A 23891-nucleotide genomic window follows, 5' to 3' on the forward strand; every position below is an offset into this window, starting at 1 on the left:
GTTGTTGATTATGTATTTCCACCATGCATTCCCCAAGAGTTACATATATTACACACTTGACCATCCATCTCAGCAATGTCCTTTCATTTTTAAGATACATTAGAGAAGCCTGGAACATTTTCTTAATCTTTCAAAAGTGACATGATAAGTTTATGTAGTTTCTACTAAAACTGTCACAGAATATACTTTTATGTAGGAAAAGTAAACATTTTTGAATGATACTTACCTGAACCACCTTTTCATCTATGCTGCAATGCTTTCTCTGAAGTTTTACAATATATTACCCTCTATTTATTCAACATCGGAGATTTCCTTAAGTTTGTAATTGTTTTCCTCACTAGAAATAATTGAATCTTGACTTGATGACATTATTATTTCTTGTGGAATTCTGAATAGGAAAAACGTGTAGTTTACTTTAAGGGTGATTTTGGACAATGAATGCAGAGTTGATTGCGTTTTCAGACACTTTGATATTTTAGTCTACATTTTTAGCAAACTGTAAAGCAAGTCAATTTTATTGTAGCTATGTTATTTGTGACACATTCCTATTACAGGGATCAGAGTGAAGGATGGCATGATAAGTTTCTTGCTTTGATGTTGAGTCAAAAGTTGCTTCATTTACATTTCAATCTTTTCCATTATCTAGAAACCTGAAATTTAAAAAAATGTGGAATTAACTTTTACACTGTGCTAAAAAATAAAAGCAAAACTTTAGATAAAGCTTTAAGATTTAAAATATTTATATCTGTGTGGTTTAAAAAGAAATTATGATTTTTTTTTTTTAGAAACATCAGTGTTTTGGTGTTATCAGGTGCTGAATGAAATTGTGCTTCTTGTGGTTGGAGACTGAGATTACATTCAGTATCCTGCACAAAGTAGTCATTAGTAGAAAATACCTGCTAAATTCTTCCAAATATTCTGGATTTTGAATTTCACTTGCATCTGTGGATCTTCCAGACTCTCCTAAAGAAAAAAAGATATTGAAATTCAATGACTTCTTGTAGGCACAGGTTACAGAGTCCCATTTCAGGAAGTGTCCTCTCTGTAAATCCCATCTAACCTCATGGCTTTGGGAGACAAGATGACATACTCAACACTCAGAAGGAAAGTTTGTTTAGAGAGCAATGTAAACAATGTAGGGACCCAAATAATGAAGTCAAATGCACGAAGCTTACATATCTAAACAGATGTTAATTTGGTACTTAACATTCATTTCTGAACTTTTAATTTGTGAGTGGGGAGACAAAGCAACTTCCTTTCTCATGGCTCATGGTTCACTATAGAAATACCCTCAAATGAGTGAGGCTGGGCAAGTCAGGAACCAGGTCTTTCACATGCAAGCAAGGACCCAAGGTACTTGGGCCATCCCATTCTCCCTCCAAGGGTATAAATTCACAGAAGCTGGAATTGGGAGTAAGACTGGGATTCAAACCCAGGAACCTTTTTCATGGGTTCCTTAATTGACATCTTTACTGCTAGGATAAGCCCCTGAACTTTGATTTTTACTTGAATTCACCGAGACCAGCAAGATGCTTAGTATTTCCTATTAATAAAGGCCTTAGATTTCAAGCCTACCCTTATAATTTCTTGAGTTCTATTTTTCACAGGTTCTATATATTTCTAGCTCCCGTACACTATGACTTCTGTACCATTTCCACTGTATCCTTTGAAATTGTGGATCTATGGTTGGCGGAATACTCCATTTTCTGAAATTTTCTAAATTTTCTGCTTGTGATGAAAAGTCGTTCTCCTCTGAGGAAACAAACCCAGGGGTCCCGTGTTCCCCTCTACCTTCTAACAACCAGATCTGGAGATGCTAAGAGCACTTTTCTTCTTTCAATAGTTATCTTCCCTGTTTTCCTCCTTAAAAATCATATAATCAGATGATATGATCAATCATTGGTCATTATTGCTTCCTTTGAGTCTGCCGATCCAAAGCCAGGTGCCAGGAGCAAGGAGCAACTTTGGGTTCTTCAGTGTGGTGCAAGATCCCAAGGCTTTGGGCTGTCCTTCACTGCTTTCCCAAGCTACAAGCAGGGAGCTGGATGGAAAGTGGGGCTATAGGGATTAGAACCAGTGCCCATATGGGATCCCGGCACATGAAAGGCAAGGGCTTTAGTCACTAGGCTACTGCACTGGGCCCAAGTATATTATTTTCCATCATTATTTTATTGGTATTTTCTTAATTTACCAGTCTCAGTGTACATGAAGGTCACTACACCCCAGGTCTTCATTTCATGAGTTCCTGTTGCTCTAGATAATTTCCTTTACTCTCAGTCATCCTTTTTTAAAAATAGATTTATTTATTTGTTTTAAAAGTCAGATTTATAGAGAAGACAAACAGAAAGGAAGATCTTCCATCCATTGACTTGCTCCCCAAGCAGTCGTAATGGCCGGAGGCACGCTGATCCAAAGCCAAGAGCCTGTAGTCTCTTCTAGGTCCCCCACACGGGTACAGGCTCCCAAGGCTTTGGACCGTCCTCGACTGCTTTCCCAGGCCACAAGCAGGGAGCTGGATGGGAAGCAGGACTGCCGGGATTAGAACTGACACCCATATAGGATTCTGGCACATGCAAGGCAAGGACCTTAGCCACCAGGCTACTGTGCCGGACCCTCAATCATCCTTTTGCTTCATGAGACATATATTTGTCATTGCCAATAACTGCTGCAAGTGCCCACCATCTATTTCTTGCATTTAGTTTTTTGTCTCATTTTATTTTTTCCAGCTATCTCCCTCTCAGTTCAGCTTTAGCAGTTGTGCCACCTTACTATCCTAGCCTGCCTCCTATCATACCATTTTTTTTTTGTTTTTAAAGATTTGTTTATTTTTATGGCAAAGTCAGATATACAGAGAGGAAGATCTTCCATCCAATGAGTCACTTCCCAAGTGACTGCAATGGCCAGTGTTGTGCCGATCTGAAGCCAGGAGCCAGGAACTTCCTCCAGGTCTCCCACGCGGGTGCAGGGTCCCAAGGCTTTGGGCTGTCCTTGACTGCTTTCCCAGGCCACAGGCAGGGAGCTGGATGGGAAGTGGAGCTGTGGGGATTACAACTGGCATCCATATGGGATCCCGGGCATGTTCAAGGCAAGGACTTTAGCTGCTAGGCCACCGTGCCGGGCCCACCATTTCTTTTTTATTCCTTCCTTTTTTTATGTCCCAAACTTCTGCTTCATAGAACTTAAATTCTATAATCACTCACTCTCTTGCAAATAGCTTTGACCTCTTTGCTTTTTTTCTTCTTTTCATGCTCACTTGACAAAAATGTAACCCCAGTCAAATTCAACAGTCTGCCTGAGTCTAGTGTAATGCGGCTGGAGAAAATACACAACAGGTTGAGAAGTCCTACTTCCAATGTCATGGCCACATACACTAGGTGGACCCTTAGTGCTTCAAGGTCATCCTGATAAGCATTCTTTGTCCATTCATTCTTCCACTTTCCTAGATAATTACTTAGTTCTTATTTTATCTTACACCTTGAACTTTCTTTTTTTTTAATATTGTTTTTATTTTGTCAATCTTTACATAGTTAATTTGGGCAAAGGGGTCAAGGGCTACAGGAAAGTGGGTAAGACTATTATTTCCATATTGTTTCCTTCATGTATCTGAGGTAGAGGGGGATACTGAGGGAGAAGCCCCACCCGGTTTCCCACCCACCCCAACTCCCGCATGTGGGGCATGCTCCGAGATGCTCGTTGAAGTGGTTTCAATAGGTCACCAGTTTTGAAATTGCTGCCAATCTTGCCTCTCCAAACACGATGAGGTTGTTGAACTTTCAAAAGAATATTTATTCTTAGCTGCTGGTTTACTTCCTAATTTCATAGAGAAAACAAAAACATTTGGAAGGGGCAAGTGTTTGATCTATAGGACATCAAGAAAGCTGGAAGACTGGAATTGACACCGTTGCAGCCAGAGGACCCAGCACCAATGCAAAGCTGACATGTGGTATCTGCTTATAGACTCTAACATGGCAACAGCCACTGATACTTCCCTGACAGGAATGATCAAGACATTCTCATGTAGCAGATTCTCTCCAGTAGGCAACATAGAATCCTGTTTACCTCATCATCTGGCTCATATTGCATTCAAGAACTGGAATAAGCTAGAAAATGCTGAATTGCCACAAATCTGTATTCTGCTTTTATTTGAACACAATGGTATATAATGCAGCATTATATGTAAATAAGTGTTTTAAAATGTCTGTAGAAGAGTATGAATTAAAATGAAGGAGATACTACCTGGGAGTTTGCTGACTGGCAAGGTGACTGAATTAAGTTTTGGTGTGCAAAACATTTTTAGTGGCTTTATTTTAGAAAAGGGTAAATAATAACTCATCCATAAGGATGTGTCAGAGTTTATAGACTAGACCCCTGGTAATGGATTCAACCTTTTCACAACAAATCAAAAGTATTGGTGCATGCTCACATGAATATACAGTGGTCATTACCTTAAATTTAAAACTCACTATAAGCAGCCAACACACAGAGCACAATGTGAAGGCTGCATTGTATCAGTGTGGTCTGTGGAGAATTTCACCATACGGTTTTTGCCTTGTTGAAATATAGGTTGCGGTTCAAAGCTAAAGGGATTACTTTTGAATAGTCATCACAGAGGTTGATTACATTCGTATATCATATTTAGCTGGACCCTGCAGGCTATTATTCCATTAGCTATGCTGGTCCTGCCAGCGTCAAAAAGTTGATCACCTAATGTTAAAAGACCACGCTTTCTGTTGACCTTATCAAAATGACTCAAAAGGTTTGCTAAAAAATAAAACTCTGATTATGTTTTATGAAACTGACTCAGAGTAACTACTCCATCTAAAAAATGCTTATGGGTGATCTTAGCACTTCGCCACTATTGATGATGAGAGGATATTTTGCTTTTGTATTTCAGCATATTCTGCTTCAAGTCATAGATTCAATTTTAGTAGTAACGGCAGTTTTTTTTCCTCACTAATTGCAATGTCTTAGAAGCTGACTTCTGAAAAAGGAAAAACAGAAATCTCTTCTTTCCTCATCATATATTTCAGTCAGATAACACTAATGCTGCAGATGGAAATTTAGCTACAATGGCATGCTCCGATATGGTTTTCCGAGGCTGCTTGTACAAGAGAGCAGAGATTTGTTTTGAAGGAACAAATATGTAAATTAACAATTTGCCATTGACACTTAATAATCAGAAAGTACCTTCCAATAAATAAATAAGAATGTTTAACAGTTAATTTGTCAAGCAGTGGTTGTGTAGTTTGATGTGATAAGTATTTTCATAAAACCTGAGTCCCGTTACCAAAACAAGGCATATTCAGATAAGCTTGGCCTTTTCCCATGTTCTTATGAATTAGCCCAAAATAAGTAGCAAAATTCCTCTTTGAAAATTATATTGACAATTATGGCTTTATTACTTGACACAACATATAAAAATTTCATTGGAAATGCGGTGATTTTGCAGCTATCTCAATTGACACAGGCTCATGGGCAACCTTTGGCACAGTCTTTCTTATAACTGATGGTGTGGCAAACGGCTGCTCAGAGAGAACAGAGCACAGGCTATCATCCTGGGACAAAGCACTCAATAGCACTGCTCTCTAATCAGCTGAGTTTTCCTGAAAGTGAGATTTCCTAGGATTTTTCATATTGCTTGATTTGAGCTTTTCCGGTTAATACTCAGAATAAAGAAGTATCATTTGTGAGGGAACAAATTACCCATCTCACTGTGACTGTACAGAGACTTGAATGAAGAGACAACGAAGAGATGAGGACACGGTTGAAGAACAATTGAGGGACGCAGAGGCACCCAGAAATGAGTAATAGAAGAGTGGTGCCATTTTGCATCTTTGGGCTGAGGTGTAATAGTGAGGGGATGGTGCCATTGCAGCCTGACCAAGAAAAGGGAGTATCCAGTAAGATCTAGAAGCAGCACAATTGCAGAGTAGCACAGCTGTCAGAACTGAGATGAAGTCAGGCGCCCAGGCACAACATTCTGACCGCTTTGTCTTCCTGGTCCCCAGTCTGTTTACTTCCTTTGCTCAGGTGGCCTCTTCCAGCTTAGGTATAAAACTGACAGCCAGAAGGCAAGTAAACCTGGGCTGTGGGCTAAAGTCAGTCTCCTGGAACAGACAGCTGAGAATGTGAGACACTTGATATTGTGTGTGTAGAAAACAGCATAGGGCCCAGCACAGTGGCCTGGTGGCTAGAGTCCTCGCCTTGAACACGCCCAGGATCCCATATGGACGCCGATTCTAATCCCGCAGCTCCACTTCCCATCCAGCTTCCTGCTTGCGGCCTGGGAAAGCAGTCAAAGACGGCCCAAAGTTTTGGGATCCTGCACCCACGTGGGAGACCAGGAAGAAGTTCCTGGCTCCTGGCTTCGGACTGGCATAGCATCAGCCATTGCGCTCACTTAGGGAGTGACTCATTGGACGGAAGATCTTCCTCTCTGTCTCTCTTCCTCTCTGTATATCTGACTTTGCAATAAATAAATAAATCTTTAAAAACAAAAAACAGCATAAAATAATCACACTATCCAAGTGCCATAATTTGGCCAAAGTTCAGATGTGAAAGTTATTTAAATGCCTACATATTTGATGTTGGCGTATTATTTAGTCTTGCTTGTTTTCTTTTTCTATCCGCTCTTTTCTCTCCATTTCTTCCCTTCTTTCTTTCCAGTTCCCCCTTCCTTACATTCTTTATTTCTTCTTTTGTTAATATTGGCTTGTCATTAATGGCCCTTTTCATTGTAAAGTTTTGTGAACAATTTCTTGAATCAAAGCTTGAAACGATATAATTAATCTGCTCTGTCACAAGATCAGTTTTTCTGGCAATCCCTTTCTAATTTTTGCTATGAAAAATTAATCTGTTCTGCATATTAAAGTTGAAATAATAATGTAGTAATTCTATAGATGCTGAGTGCAATAATAGAAATATAAATTTTAAAGGCAAACAAAATTTTTAAAATGGACTCTCAGTGTAGGAAACTCCCATGAGCTCTAATTCATTTCTGGTATGTAGTAATTCTCTTTCCAAATGTTCTGTTCTTTGTGAAGTGTCTGGCCATTTCCCATGCCCATTTCCTGAGTGGTTTGTTTGTTTTGGTGTTTTGGTGGTTCTGGAGATCTTTGTATATCATGGAGATTAGCTCCTTATGTTCTGTGTAGTGTGCAAAGATCTTCTCCCATTCTGTGGGTTGCTTTTTTTACTTTGTTGATTGTTTCCTTTGCTGTACAGAAACTTCTTAGTTTGGTGTAGTCCCATTTGTTTATTTTGGTCTTGATTGTTATTGCTTTTGGTATTTTTTTTTATGAAGTCAGGGCCTACACCAAAATCTTGCAGGGTGTTTCCAACATTTTCTTCCAAAAGTTTGAAGGTTTCTGGATGTAGGTTTAGGTCTTTTTTTTTTTTTTAACATTTTATGATTATTATTATCATGTTATGATATAGTTCCATAGGCTCCTGGCATTTCCCTTACCCCCTCCCCAAATCTCTCCCCCCTAAAATATACTTCTTCATACTCAGTCATATGTCCATCATTGCGGGCATGGACAATGGCAGAGAGTCCAGAATCCTATTGTCAAGATATAGCACACAGTTTCATTGCAAGTCCATCTTTGTCTGGAAGTAGAAATGCATACTGCATTGTATCCTCACATCTGGATGTTAGTCTCCATTTCACAGCTTTTGTACATCCCCTTAAATGAAAAGTCATAATACAAAAAATCAACAGTAGAAAGAAAAATCAAAATTTACAATGCCTTGAAGTAAAATGACATGTTACTAGATATGACAGTCTCCATTACACAGCTACTATACATCCCTTTAAATGAAAAGCCAAAAAACAATATCAGGGAGAAAAAGAAATTAACAACACAAAGAAGTTAAACAACATGCTATTAAATGACTTACGTGTAGCTTAAGAGACGAAAATCAAGAACCTTCTTGAAGAAAATGATGTTGCTGTATGATCTATGAGTCACTGAATGATTTAATCAGAAGAAAGTGTTTTGAAGAGCTGAAACTAACAGAAAACAACAAAATCCATGCAATATAGTTTCTACTGATTTTTGTTGAAGTGTTTCTCTTTTAGACAATAATAGATGTTATTTAGTTTTTTAATCCAGTCTTCTAATCTATGACGTTTGATTGAGCTTAAGCCATTTACATTCAGAGTTTAATATGTATGGGTGTTACTTTGGTCCTGTCATTTTAGGAATGGGTTGTTCATTGGTTTAGTCTTCTGTTGTCATTTTACTGGGATGTTCTTCCCATTTGCCTTTGGTTTTGGTAGGTGCTATTCCTCTTCTCTGTCAAGAGAACATCTTGAAGTATCATTTGTAGGGCAGTTTTGGAAGAGGCGAATTCTTTTAGCTTTTCTTTACTGTGGAAGAATTTCATTTCATTTTCAAAGACAAAAGAAAGCTTTGCTGGATATGTTATCCTAGGCTGACAATTTTCTTTTAGGATCTGGAATCTGTCACTCCATTCTCTTCTTGCCTGTAGAGTTTCCTGTGAGAGATCTCCTGTGAGCTTCATTGGCATTCCTTTATATGTCAATTGATTTTTTTATGTGCACATTTAAGAATCTTTTCCTTATGTTCAATTGAAGAGAGCTTGATAATCATGTGTCTTGGTGAAGATCACTTTTGATCAAGCCTGTTGGGAGTTCTGTGCCCCTTCTGGATCTTGTTTCCCAAATCTTTCTCCAGATTAGGGAAATTTTCCTTGATTATTTCATTAAATACATTTGCAAACTCAGCTTCTCTTTCTGTACCTTCCGGGACTCCCATAACTCTTATATTTGGTCTCTTCATAGTGTCTTTCAATTCTTGAATACTTTTTTTGGCCTGATCCAGCTCTGCTTCCAGCTTTTTTTTTTTTTTCTTTTTTTTGCTTCCCCCTTTTGACAGGAAATATCTTCCAATTCTGAGATTTTTTCTTCTGCTTGCTTCATTCTATTTTGGAGATTCTCTCCATCATACTTTTAATTTGTTCTACTGTGTTCTTAATTTCTGATATACCAGCCTTGATTTGCTTTACTGCTTCCTTAAATTCTTTGAGCTCTTGCATGAGCCTCTCATTTTTGATCAGAATCTTTAAAATGAGTCTTATGAATTCTGTGTCGCCCATTTTCTCAAAGTCTTCCACAGTGAACTCTGAGGTTGGCAATGGGTTTTGCTCCTTTGCAGGGGCGTTTTCGGTAATATTCATTGTGCCTTTGTCTCTTCTTTTGCTCTTGATCATTGTACTTCTGGTTAGCAGAGTCTTCTCCTTGGGAGAAGGAGGTTTCTAAACTATGTCACCCACAGATCTATAGTTTGATTTTACTTATTGCATTTGGTACACAATTTTTGCTTACAGCCACTTGTGCCACAACCTCCAGCGAGTTCCAGGTCTGGGTTCTTCTGTCAGATTTCCACCGTGATCTCCACAGCCCTAGCTCTTGGCTCACCACTCTTCACCTCCTGTGATACTGTGCTGAGGCTGCACCATTGTCTCTGCAACCTTTCTCCCATTTCCAGTTGGAGTAGGTCCCAGGATTAGAGACACCAGGTGTCCTATCTAGTTAGGTTGTTGGTGGCACTGATCTTTTTGGAACCTGTTGGTTGTTAGGTCTGGGTGCCACATGGACTTATTTTGACCGGTACAATGTCACAGTCGGTATTATTTTCCTGTGGGACCAGTGCAATTCACTGAACTCGGTGTGTTCTCACTGTATCAGCGTATGCGCAGTTTACTGTTGTCCCCTGCAGTCCTAAAGCTATTGCCTCCATGTACAAAATGGCACCTGACTTACCACCACTATAGTTCTTGATCTGCTGGCTGTCAGATCCCAGTGCTACCCAGACCTGCCCCAGGTGGAACCTGTAGAATGCTACGTTGTTGCAGTTCACTGAGTCAGAAATGAGTTCACTCCCAGCTCAGAGCATGCTCAGTCCTTTCCCTTGCCCTCTCCTTGTTATGCAAAATGGCGCCCAATTCAGCTCTACGGGGCTGACTGGGTATGAAATCCAACCTGTTCTCACACTGCCCATCTGAGATTTGCTGCTCTGTCTCTGCTCCTGGTCAAATCAAATGGACCAACAGGGCAGACAGATTTTTCTGGATTCACCTCTCAAGCTCCCAGTGAAAATCCCTTCCCACCTGCATGATGGTGGAGTTCAGATCACCATTAGCTGAATGCCCCTGGAGTATCAGTCACTGCCATACCACACTGCTGTGCCCGCTGCTTTCCTGTGTCCGGTAGTCTCCAGGTGCCCCTCTGCTGTTGTTCTGTTCTTTCCTATTTCCTGAAATATGTCCTCTCTGCTTCATCCTGATTAAATGTTTTTCTGTCTGTTTAAACGTGTCCTTGCCCTCATCCGCCATTTTGATTCTCCACAGGTTTAGGTCTTTTAGCCATTTAGATTTGATCTTAGCGTTTGTTGAAAGATGTGGGTCTAACTTCTTGTTTCTGCAGGCTATCAACCAGTTGTCCCAACAGCATTACTGAGCTATTAAAAAAAAAAAAGGAAATCCAGTTCTTTGTGGCCAAATGGACCCAAGTGAAAACCATTATGCTAAGGGAAATATGCCAATCCCAAAAGATTATATACCACATGTCTCTTTCTTCAAAAGAGCTTTTTTCTATTATTGAATTTTTCACCAACTCATAGGTCATACAGTAGCATCAAATTCTCCAGGAATGTTTCTTTGTTTTCAATTTCTTTTCTTCTTTGATTCATTGGTCATCCAGCAGCATGGAACTTAATTTCATAGTGCTGTAAATTTTTTTAACTTTCTTTTTCTTTTTTTTTTTGTATGGCTTCTCATTTAAGGGAATGTATAGTAACTGTATAATAGAGACTATCATATCCAGATGTGAACATACAATGCAGTATGCATCTCTACTTCTAAACCAAAGAGGGACTCCCAATGAAACTATTAAATATATCTTGACAATAGGATGCTGGAGTGTCTGCCATTGTCCATACCTGCAATGACAGGATGTCTTCAAATAGCTTATTGATTAAGTTATGACTGCTCATGAAGAATTATACTATTGTAATAATATAGGGGAAGTCAGTGAGGGGAAGGGAGTTTTGGGGAGGGGGAAAGGAAAATTCCAGAGCCTATGGAATTGTATCACAAAATAAAAATTAAAGAAAAAAAGTAATACAGAAGGGCATATTTAGGATAATAGTAACATGATTTGTCCTAAAATTAATTTTATGATATTATTTAATTTAGGAATAAAAAACAATATAGCCAAAATGCATATTGTCTTTTAATGCCCATGTTTTATCTTAGTGTATAATAGCATTCAATTACATTACTAATTTAAAATTTTGTTTAAAACTCTGTATTTAACATGTCTACAAAAATGTTTGGCTTATTTCTTTAGAAATAATGCCACTGCTATACATGTGAATTTTTTAAACAAAGGAGTGATTTTAAGTTTAAACATTTGCCTATCTACTGAGAAAATTATTAAATTTTAAATAATGTCAAATAAAAAGAGAAACCAGGAGGAACTCAGTCATCTTTGCAATGAGGAAATGGAGCTTCTAGGGAGACCAAAGCAAGCAGGGTTTATAGCTACTGTTATTGTAGAGTGTTTTGTTCCCTTTGCCCAAACTCAAATATTGAAGCCTAATCTCCAATGAGACTGGTTACTCCATGGAGCTCTAAAAATAAATTATTTCTTTCTTCCATGTGAAGATACAAGAAGGAATTCCTCTGCCAACTGAAAGTCCTTGACCGTGTTATTACTCTGATCTCAGACTTCCTAATCCGTAAAACTGTGACAAATAAAAGTCTTACTTAGTCCACCTAGTCAATGGTAGTTTGTATGGGTAGTACAGCAGCCCAGGCAGGCTCAGCTGAGACAAAGTGGGTCAGAGAGTGGAGAGCGAGACTCCTGTATCTGTATAGGCCACATGCAGATCAGAGCCTAAAGGCAAGGAAGCTACCTGAGCCCAGGGAAAGGAAATGCCCCAATGTCTTGAATGAGCAACACACAGCATCCACTGAAGGCCAAGAGTTCCACCTGTTATCACCAGGCATACCAGAAAACTTCATAATTCACAGGACTTAAGACAAAAGTGTCAAGCCTTAGAGGTGGTGAGGAATAGCCTAAACTAAGCTCTGATTTCCACTAAAAATAGTAAAAGCATAATAAAAGGATAATATTACTGTATCTCAAAACTAAGCTCAAAAGTAGTTATGGAAATACAAAACTGTTCAGCACAAAAATTAGTAAGGTAAAATTTGCAGTATTTGGCATTTAATAAAAATTGCAAAGAAAGAATAAAGAAGAGGAAATCAATCAAAATGGACCCACAACTGACCCAGTAGTTAAGATGACAAAGATATTAAAATTGAAAGGCCAGGCCCATTGTGGTGGCCTAGCAGCTAAAGTCCTCACCTTGCATGCACCAGGATCCCATATGGGCACCGGTTCTAATCCTGGTGGCCCCACTTCTCATTCATGTCCCTGCTTGCGGCCTGGGATAGCAGTTGAGGATAGCCCAAAGAATTGGGAGCCCACACCCACATGGGAGACCCAGAAGAGGCTCCAGGCTCCTGGATTTGGAGCAGCTCAGCTCTGGACATGGTGTCACTTGAGGAGTGAATCATCAGTCGGAAGATCTATCTTTCCTCTCTGTGTATCTGACTTTGCAATAAAAAAATTAAATAAACTTTAAAGAAAACAGAAGGCAAAAGTAGTAGAGATCACTGAAAATTTAAAAAGTTAAAATATGAACAAATATGAGCTGCCAGACACCTGTAGAAAAACCTAAGGACCCCCAGTGGATCCCTGAATCTGGCTAGTATTACTAAACTCTACTAATGGGAAAGAACTTCAAATGCTTCATGGAAAAGGTCAGTGTTGTAGCACAGTAGGTTAAGCCATTGGCTGTGATGTGGGCATCTCATATGAGTGACAGTCCTAATTGGATCCATCTTCCCGCTAATATGCCTTTGTACTTGGGGCCCTGTAACACACATGGGAAATCTGCACTAGACTTCCTGGCTCCTGACTTTGCTTCACATCGCTATGTCACTATGGTTAACTGGGGAGTGAAACCGCACATGGAAGATCTCTCTAACTCTGTCTTTCAAACAAATTTAAAAATCTTGGAAGAAAAATTCATGAGGCCTGGCATGATAGCCTAGCAGCTAAAGTCCTCACCTTGCATGAACCAAAATCCCATATATGTGACAGTTCTAATCCCGGCAGCCCCGCTTCCAATTCAGCTCTTTGCTTGTGGCCTGAGAAAGCAGTGAAGGACAGCCCAAAGCCTTGGGAACTTGTACCCATGTGGGAGACCCAGAAGAGGCTCTGGGCTCCTGGCTTCAGACTGTTGCAGCTCCAGCCTTTGAGGTCGCTTAGGGAGTGAGTCATCAGACAGAAGATCTTCCTCTCTGTGTCTCTTTTTCTCTATATATGACTTTCCAATGAAAATAAAATAAATATTTAAAAAAAAAACCTTCATGGAAAATATATATTTTCAAAAAAATCAAGCTTGAATTTTAATTTTTTACACTAAAATAAACATCTTAATTCATTTTAGTCTAATGGATAGGTAGCATACATGATTATGCTGGATAAAGGGATGATTTTGTGAGAAGTAGAGTGGGAAAGTGCAAGATTTTGATGTAAAATTTATGAACTGCCTATTTCTGGTGATTTCTACTTAATATTTTCTGACTGCAGTTTTGACTTAGGGTAAGTGAAATCTCAGAAAGGAATTAGAGTTTCAGAAAAAGATGGAGGTCATACGAATTGGTGCTTCTTTTTTTCCTAATGATATTTTTGGTGAAAAAATATTTTTAATAGATAAACTCAGATGGAACAGGGTCAACTAATCCCAGCATATAACAAACATACAATACTAAAAGAAAAAGCAAGAACAAAAATCCCCATCACACCTAGAATTCTCTGTGTCCAGGAAGGAGGCAAGAACAAAGACTTTGCAGATTGGTGAAGCTATTGAACAGCAGCTGACATGCTTCACAAAAGAATATCAAGTCCTCAGAAACAAAATGACATCAGATGATCCAGAAATATGTGGCGAGGAGATCATAAAGATAACATCGTTTATTTTGAATTTAAGACATTTCATTCTTTAAACAAAGCAGTAATAAGAGAATATGGGACTTATAAAATACGTGCATCGGATAGCCACATTTTGGTAGACAATGGACTACCTATGACGGTAGTATGACAGTAGTCCAGTATCAGCTCTCTTAGTTTGGGTAAATATAATCCAGTGTTTACATATATACCTGATTGGCTAAAAATACTTTTTATTTTCAGAATGTGATAGCATCCTTAAGCAACTCTAGGTTGCATATGTAAAATAAAAGTGTATGACAACAAGAGTACAAATATTGGAAGGTGGAGAAATGGAAGTATGTTTTGTAAGATTATTTTATGTTAGATCATCTAGGATTCCTTGAAGGTGGACTGTAATAAAGGAAAAAACACATGCTGCTCATTGCTTTTGTTTTTACTATTTGGTTTATATTTTCCCTTGAATTATTGTTCATGAAAAGAAATAAATTGATCTATTTAAAATAGTGACATTGAGGAAATAGTTTTAAATAAATATAATTTTCCAAATGACTAGTGTATTTGCTCAAGTGTGGTCCCCAGAACAGCAGCCTGAGATCAACAACTGAAGCATGTTAAAACTGTAGTATTTCACACTCCTTTCAGACCCAGTAAATCAAAACCCACATTTTAACAGAATCTCACAGTGATTCATTAGCTTACTAAAATGTGAGAACAGTTGTTTTCTATAACCTTACTCTTATTTATAGTGAATTGCTTAAGGTAGGAGCAAAAGAGCACGCTCAAGAAAGGAGATAAAATGATTGCTCCTCTTTCACTCAGCTGCAACCTTCAGATCACAAATACAAAATTTTGTTTCTAAACATTGAGCACTTGTTTTGTGCTAGGGAATGCGGTGGTTATCACTTCACTTAAACTTCTCAACTACCCGAGGCTGTCGGTATTACTCCTGTGTGCAACAGTAGGAAGCCAATGGCTGGAGAGATTGACCTGCTCACCATCGCAGAGCTGCTCATTGCTTCTCCTCACAGATTCAAACTCAGGCTGGCTCCAAGTGAAGCTATGCTCAGGAGCTTCTTAAGTTGAATTCAGAAGAAGAGAGGGGAGAAACAAGAAGGCCTCTCAGACAAGCATACTGTGTTAGGCTTGAAATGGTCGATTTATTTGAGTTGTGGCAAGAATGATGGTGTCTAGCCTATTTAGTTCTTAATCATCGGCTGTCTAATTAATTTCTTGTGTTTCAGAGATCTTTACTAGTGCAGCAGTTTTAAAAAAAATAGCTACGTGCTCGAGGGCTCTCCCTGCCCACCAATAGTCTGACATGTAGGGTGTGACAACTGAGCTCAGACTGGTGAGAAATCTAATTCAGGGTTTCCAACATCCAAGTTGTTGCCTTTATTTCATTATACTTTGACTGCACCCCAATGGATTCAGCTTCATAATGTCAGAAAAAGAGGAAAAGAAAGCAATTTATTCATGTTTTCATTGGAGCTCACTGCAGACATGAAATTTCTCTAAAAATGCAAATCGTTTGATGCCACAAAAGTGAAACTCTGGAGCTAAAGCTCTTAGAGGAAAGTGCTTTCCCAGGGCGAATGTTTTTATGCCCACTGATTGAATAAATCGATCCATTTATTACAACATCTTTACTTAAGTTTTTTTTTTCTTTTATCCCCAGATAGAATGTATCTAAGGCTACTAGAGGACTTTTCTTTATCACTGAGAAAATTGATTACACTTGTTAATTTGGCCTTTAAGCCTAGATATATCAGAATAAATACCATAAACAAGTGTAGAAGAAATCAATGTAGATCTGGGCAATATCAGATTGATCAAAAAAGGATTTAGTAAGACTCCAAATGTAAAATACTAATGTTCAGACTAAGCCCTTACTTATGTAATACGGCATTAGATAAGCTCAGTATAAACCTGAAAGAAACTATTTCTGAAAACAGAAATGGTGCACTTGTGTTATATTAAAGAAAAAAATCCCCAGAAGGCCTACCTATCCAAGGTATTTAATGTGAACATTCGTTTTAAAAAGATTTCTTGTCTTTACTTCAGCTATTCTTGTTAATTCACGGGGCATCATATCACAATTTCTTTGTTACATATAGCAAAAATTACATTTAACAAGTGTAAGGTTAGTCATAAAAAATAGATAAAACAACGCTCTTAAAAGCCAAGTTATCACAAGAAAAAGCTATCAGTCATTCTTTTCAGAGAAGGTGAGGACAATGAGAAATAAAAATAATACACAAAGCCTCCTGAAATGCCACTTAGTCTAGTTTGGGGCCATTAGGACGTATGCTTAGCAGACCTCAAGGAGCAAATCCAGTGTCCAGTGGGTTTAGCTCCTTTGGCTAAACATTTTAAATTTTAACTTGTATGACAATGAATGAGACACTTACTCTACTCCACTATCAGATTCTCACAAATTTTAAACTGCTTCCTCAGTTCATGTTGAATATATACTATGCTGTTCACAAATGGTAATATCTATTTATTTGCAATGTATTCAACAATTGAGTGTGTACCGAGTGAAAACACATTTGTAGGATAAAAGCTGGGGTATAGCTTATAGAAGGATGTAAGCAAGATTTTTCAGAAAAGAAATGTTAATATACAACTGCTTAAAACAATTTCATTGGTCGAACAGGGTTTCAGAACAAATACTGACTTCAACAGGATATATTTAACTACTCGTCTATAGGAAAAATAGCCTGCTGGTTTTTCTGCAATTGGAGTCAAGTTCTTTAATAGTGAGATTTGTGAATCAAAAGTTTGAGAAACAGAGAATTTCTGGGTTAGAACATGTATCCTCAACACTCAACATGTGTGCATTATATAACTATGCGCTTACATAGTTATATAGAATTACGAATTTAGGAACAAAGAAACATTGAGTGGAAACTATATGGAGAATTCCCATATAGCCCCTACTTCCCCAGATGCCATGGACATAGGACATAGGTAACAATGGACACTGTTACATTGGTAAACTCTCGTGCACTGTTGTCACACTAGGTCTACTGTTTACATGAAGATTCACTCTTGGCGTTGAACATGGTTTTCATTAATATATAAGGACCATGAATCTACTATTACAGTATTATACAGACTAGCTGCACCATTTGAAAAACTATGTTCTCTCAATTTATGCCTCCTTTCCTTCCCACAACCCCTGGCAACCAATAATACTTTATTGTTTCCATTATTTTGGTTTTTCTGGAATGTCCTATAGTTGGAATAATCCAGTATGTAGCCTTCTCAGGCTGGGCTTCTTTCACTTAGTAAAATGCATTTCAGTTTCCTCTGTTTTCTCATTGCTTGATGCCTCATTTCTTTTTCAGTGCTGAATGATAATGCATTGTCTGGATGCACCACTGTTTATTGGTTCAACTCCTAAGAAAACTTCATAGCTTACAAGTTTTAGTATTTATGATTATAGCTTGTATAAACAATAATGTGCAAGTATTTAGATGAGCACAGGTTTTCAGTTCATTTGGGCAAATTTCAAGCAGCATAATTACTGTACTGTATGATAAGAGCATTTCTCATGTTATAAGAAACTAATAATCTCTTCTTATTGTCCTGAACATTCTTTTTTAATATAATTGTTTTGTTCATTAGTAACAGCAGAATAACTTCCTGTGTGTATTTTCCAACATCTACACTGAATGCTGTGTTGAATGTTTAAATTGTTTGCATTACTGTACTATTATACTACTGTAAAGGAACCCTTGTGCATAGGTAAGATTTTCAAGTTTTTTTTTTTTTAATACTTCAGTCTGAACTATTTCTTAGATATTATTCAGGTTCACTCCCTTGTTTTAGCTAGCTTCCTCCTGAAATATTACCTCCTTGGAAGGTCTTCATGTCTTCATTGTCCATTCTATTTTGTACATTTCTCTGTTATATCATTGGTTTCTATTTTTTCTTGATTTTTTTCTATTTTTTTCTATATTACTGGAATTACTGATAATTAGGAATTTAAACCACAATGTTAGCCATAGATTTTTGTTTTGAAATTTGTTTCAAAAATATAAACATATAACCACCAACATTCATGCTTTAAGGAAATAAACAAATTTCTGGTAGCATTTAAAAGCTATTTTTTGGGGGCATCTAATTTAATTAGGTTCTATAAACTGTCCATTAGCAATATAAGATAAAGACCATAAGAAAAATTGGGGGTAGGGCAGATGTTTTGGGATTTGACAAAAACAAAGGTCTATTAAATGCCATGGATGATGATATTTAAGTGCAGAAAACTAATTTTAAAAGAATATTCATGTTTTTGAAAGGCAGAGTGATGAGAAATGAACCTTGTATCTACTGGGTCACTCCCAAAATGACCGTAATGGCACAGGCTGGTACAGCCAGAAGCCAAGTTCTTGGAATATCCACATTGGTGGTAAGGACCCAAACTCTTAGGTCATCTTCTGTTGCCTAACTAGGGGGCTGAATCTGTAGCAGAGCAGATGTGACTCAAACTGGCACTCTGGTATGGGGTACAGCATCACAGGCAATCACTTAAACTGTTGCTTGCCCCTAATTTTTAAGGCTAGAATTTCAAAAGAACCCCAGATGTTGGGAAGACTCAGAAAGGGAAATTTGTACACAATGAGGAAATTTAATCCAACACAGAGTTTCATTATTGGAGAATGGCTGATCATCCATGAAAACCAATCTTTCTACTGGTACTTTGCACAGAGTAGTCGTGTACAGCAATTGTTTGGCTGTTCTGTTGTATGAACATGATAGGTACTGGAATATAAGTGTAGCACCTTTGGAACATTATCTTTTCAGCATTCATGCTATAGAATAAAGCATCTAAAGCTTTGTAGTATTTCTGATATTGTTTCCATTTATTATACCGATTAATATTAAGCTTGTCATCTATTTCCTTAAGTTAATTAGGTCAATACAATATTCATTTTGCTAATCCTCATTCACACCTCAGGTTTTCTTTTTCCTGCCTTTATATCTTTGATGATGCTATTTCCTCCGCTGATCTGCACATGGCCAAGGTGCCCTTTAAGCATTTGTGCAACTACCACCTCTACCATAACCTCGTTCCATGTGAGTCCAGCTGAAATGCTCTTCTTGTCTGATGCACTTTCTGCAACACTCCTCTGTCCTTTGTAGCACACATTATGTTATACCTTACTTTCTGATTATTTGACTGAGGTATCCTACTTCCCCCCAAATTATAGTTGTAAAGTCCTTGAATTTCAGATCCATAATCTCTATCCTCTACTCCCTTCTCCATTCTGTTCTATCACAGGATTTTGCTTTAAATAAATAATTGGTAAATAATTGGTAAATATGTATTAAGTGAATTTTAACATCTAGGGCAAGCTGTTTGTTTGGAGTAGGGAGTGAGTGGTTCTAGTATCTCATTAAGTTTCTTATTTGAAACTGTTTTTTCCTTACAATTCCCCCAGTCTGTCAATAAATATGAATATGCATGTTGCTTTCTTTCCCGTTGTGATTGTATTGAGATAGCTATGGTAGAGACTGCTGGTAGACCTCACATTAATTTTCTCTCTTTGAGGCACTACTGGAAACACCTTCCAGGTAGCCTTTGCAGGGAGGGATGCCTGAGACTAAGATTCTTCCAGATAAACACAAATAGAAGCGCAATATATCTGTTACATGCCACATTCTATAAAAAAGCCACCTAAATGCTTTCTCCAGCAGTTGGAGGCCTATAATAATGAACCGGAGGTAACAGAGGAGCCACAGATGGAAGGACCTAGGGCCTTTGAATGAGGCCCCACAGGATGATCTGGAACCCCTTTACTCTATTAAGTCAATGCAGAATCAACTTCTGTTGTCTGGAATCATTGTTTACACTCTTTTTTCTCCATAATCCAATACATCTCTCACTAAAACGATGCAGTGGGAAAATCATGGCAACTGCAAACTACCTCTCACTGGCTTGGGAAAAACAGGTCCTTGTTTACATCAGATAGAAACACACTTTACTGTAGCTGAAAACTACTGAAGACGATGTTGAAGGAATTTTAGGAATTGGCCAATTTATTAGCATGGACAATGGAAAACTTGAGTAGACTAAGAATCTAATTAGGTTGTGTCTGTTTTGCCCACCACTGTCTTAGCACCTAGTTTAGGTAGAAATAATATTTGATGAAAGACTAGATATTTGAGTGAGGAAATGTGATGGATATAAGGTCTTATTTCTGTTGAGAAGGATATTCAAATCTTAGATGTTACATTCATCAGAGGAAATTGAAGATAGATATGAAATCATCCCATGTCTTTAGATTTGAGGTCTGAATTGATCCTCTGCCACAGACAAGTCACTCAGTAGATTGAGGCTTACTCTGGATGGCTACAGAAGAGACTTGTTCTTTGACATTTTGATGAAGAGGTCATTTTATTGCCAGCACACACAAGTATGTAATATTACATTAGGTGCAGGGTGTGAAGTTTCAGGTAACTCTGTGCAAATACTTTTATGCCATGGTCAAAAGTCAAGAGCTCATTGCTTACTTTATCTATCTTTCTCCATTTCTTTGGACACTGCACCATTCAGGCTGCAGTTGATTCCCAGCATTATTGCCAAAGTCTTCAGACTGGTTTCCTAGCTTCTGGTTTCCTCTTTATCTCTAGCCCATCCTTTGCAATGTCAATCAATAATATTTGCACATTCTGGATAACTTCCATTTTCTCAACATGTTAAAGCCACCTGTTTAAGCTTCAAGTCCTTAAACATGCTAAATTTTTGCATGGGCCATTCTCTCTCCATTACCAGATGAATTCCTACCCAACTTTCATCATAACCCAAAGGTATCTTTTCTGGGATGCTGCCCCTAAGCTAGGTGTTTTTGCATGGCTCTGTATACCTTATCAGACTGTCACACAGACAGTTCCTTCAGCCAGGGGACATCAGTAATAGTGATAGCAATTTGGGAATCAATGGGTTCACACAATTCTTTTAACTTATTGGGACAGTATTTACTATTCCCATAGTGCAAGTGAATATTCACAATATCAAAGAGTCTCATTGACTCAAAACTGGTAAATGGTGGAGCCATGGCCTTCACGTAGGGCATCTGAACCTGGAACTGGCACTATACAACACTATTTCATTGCCTAATGAACCTTCTTTCCCCATTCCTTTGTTTTCCAAACTATTCTTAGGGTATTTGAGCATCCAACTTAAATTTAGTAGTCCATCCTATTTTATTAGTGAAAAAAAATCATATTTCATAGCTATCTTGGAAAATGATAAGAAATAAAGGCTATTTTGTCATCTTTTCTTTTCTGGGGGCTAGAAATTCCAGTGAGTGTTCTGAGGTAGAGCATTTGCCTAAGGGCATACGTGGACATGTTGCTCCTGACTGGTCAAAGTTTGCCGCTCAGGTTATGAGTGCATGCACACTTTGAGGATTTTTATTTTGGTGAAACTGTACTGCCAGGGGCTACACTACAGAACTCTCTAGGGGGTGAGAGAGGTGTCTTTTCATGCTTCTCTTTCTATGAGAACAGATTTCTTGAGCCCTTTAATGCTCAAGGGGCATAGCTTGTAGGGAAATACATCTACTAATTAAAAGTAAACGAAATACTTCAAATTGTTGGAAAACAGTTTCCATACATCAATGTGAATGAACTTTCCTTGCTTCCTCCTTCTCTCCCTAAGTTTCCATCTTTTCTCTCTTCTCTGTCCCTCCCCTTCTTATCCTTTCCCAAACAGCTGATTTCATTTCTGATGAATAAAAGATTACATTATATCAAACCATACATGATAAGTCTTCCAAATATTCACAGAAAATACTGTTGTAAAAAATTATGCATGACTTTCAACATTTTTTCACACCCAAATAAATTTGTCTTTTAATTCTATTTTCCGCATTGAGCTTTTTGAGGTATCTTTACATATAAAAAACGTTTTAATGCTATCATTTTATTTTCAGAAGAGAATTTAGTAGAAATAGGCTAACTGGGTAGAAAGCACCATGGGAAGCAAATTTCCCAGATGGGGCTTTCCTTTAGCAAAAATATTAGCTCTCCTCTATCTTGGCATCCCATGGGAAGTCAGCAGGGGGCATGAAACCTTGTATCCTGGCAGCAAGGGCCAGGTAAAGTGTCTAAATCTCATGTGGCAAACCTTTCCAGGACGACAGTTTTCAAAAAAAGAAAGAAACATACGAGAGATGTTCCAAAAAATATCTTATGATTAGCCCTGGGAGGTTGGGAGAGGGCAGCATGTGATTAAGTTCATCAATACAGCCAGATTTCATCTGAATAAAGTGTTTTTAAATGCTCTTAAATAGAAAACTTCTGTTACCTCACTTAGCGATCACTGAAGATAAATGCCTGGCCATGCTCTACCCAAAGCATAGTCACTGTTTTCAGCCTCAGAACAGATATTGATTTTCATTTCCAACTCTTAATGCCAAAATTAGCAGTGTCAGTTTGAATTAGGGATGGATGACTTTGAGAGTTCAAAAGTGAACAGGCAACATGGGCAGGCTGCTTTTTCTCTGCTTTTCCTCTTTTGTGCTTTACAGACAATGAAGCAAAGTATACAAGACACCCTGTAGTTTTATGGCACTAGGATGTTCTCAGTATATCAGTTTCCTTCAGGTGCCAGGGCAGGGATAAACATAACTAGACTGAGGATTGTTGTAGATTTCCTGTGCTGGGTGTTTTGCTTCTTACTTGCTGTCTGAAAATTTGTGTAGCACTTGAAGTGACAAAGTATTTCATCCGGGGTATCCCACAAAGGGGAGTCCAGCACAGTTACTAAATTGGTCTAGCAGCAGAGCATGGATCCTTTCCACTTTGCAGTTGATCACTTGAACATATCCACAAACTGGGCTAATGAGAGCTTCCCTCATATGAAGAACTTGATCAAAGGAATGCATAGAGTTATGCAATACAGATGTTTGAAGCATGTAATCACCTCAAGAAGCATATGCCAGCCACTCTAAGTCAACCACATTGAATTTATCATTAAGGAAGAACGTCAATGAGTGGGAGTTGGGGAGGGAAAGGAAAGAATATATACAAATACTCTGAAATACTCTTATGTCTGTCCAGGCAATATTCTATTTTCATGAGATTGATTTTTTGCTTTGAATGAGCCAGCCTTGTAGTATTTGATATCTCTTGTGTGTGTGTGTGTGTGTGTGTGTGTGTGTGTGTGTGTGTAAGAGAGAGAGAGAGCAAGTGAGTGAGTGAGGGCATGAGAGAGAAATATAGAGAAAGAAAGGCAGGATGGAGGTAAAGACAGAGAAGAAAAAAGAAGAAATAGGTAGACAGAAGCAGACAGGAGCTAGAGATCGCTCATAGAGTTCTTCCAGAATAAAAAGTGATCTCTGTAAGTCAAGGCCTGAAAGTTTCCCAAGGTATTTTTTTTCCTACATATTCTAGTCCTGCATATGGGATGTAGGTTGAGTGTTGAATGACTCTATCAACACAGGGTGGTGTCCACCTAAGGATCTCTAAGAGTATGAGGGGTGACAGACTTTCTGGGTACTACAAATGAAAATGATATATATGCTTCTCTCACGGATCATAGTATGTTGACATCTGCTTACTTATGAGCTCTAGGAGGGCAAAGATTGTGTTTTATTGATTCCTTATTCCCTAGAAAATATCTGACTTATATAGCTTGCATTCAAATTAAGTTTGATGAACGAGTGAACAGTGGGCTATATGGCTTCTCCCATAGGAATTTGTGAGTATACTCAAGGAGAGGGAGTGGCCACTGCACCTGATTATGTTTTAGGAGTGAAACTATGACAACTGAGAGGAAAGTAAGGGAGTTACATCCTGTCACTGTCATTATAACAGTGCACTCCCT

The 23891-nt window shown here is 38.2% G+C and overlaps 1 protein-coding gene across 1 annotated transcript in view; it reads right to left on the reverse strand.

The window, feature by feature from the left end:
- Positions 1-234: 234 nt before the first annotated feature.
- TTC29 (tetratricopeptide repeat domain 29) overlaps positions 235-23891 on the reverse strand; it is a 207464-nt gene continuing 183807 nt past the window's right edge. The window contains exons 10-11 of the mRNA XM_040967032.1: positions 897-963; positions 235-650 (exon numbers count right to left, since the gene is read on the reverse strand). Coding sequence (XP_040822966.1) covers positions 626-650; positions 897-963 — 92 coding nt within the window. The 3' untranslated portion in view covers positions 235-625. The remainder of the gene's footprint in view (positions 651-896; positions 964-23891) is intronic.

The sequence above is a fragment of the Ochotona curzoniae genome, unplaced genomic scaffold, assembly GCF_017591425.1.
Source record: "Ochotona curzoniae isolate NIBS_2020 unplaced genomic scaffold, NIBS_Ocur_1.0 scaffold_4506, whole genome shotgun sequence".
NCBI lineage: Eukaryota > Metazoa > Chordata > Mammalia > Lagomorpha > Ochotonidae > Ochotona > Ochotona curzoniae.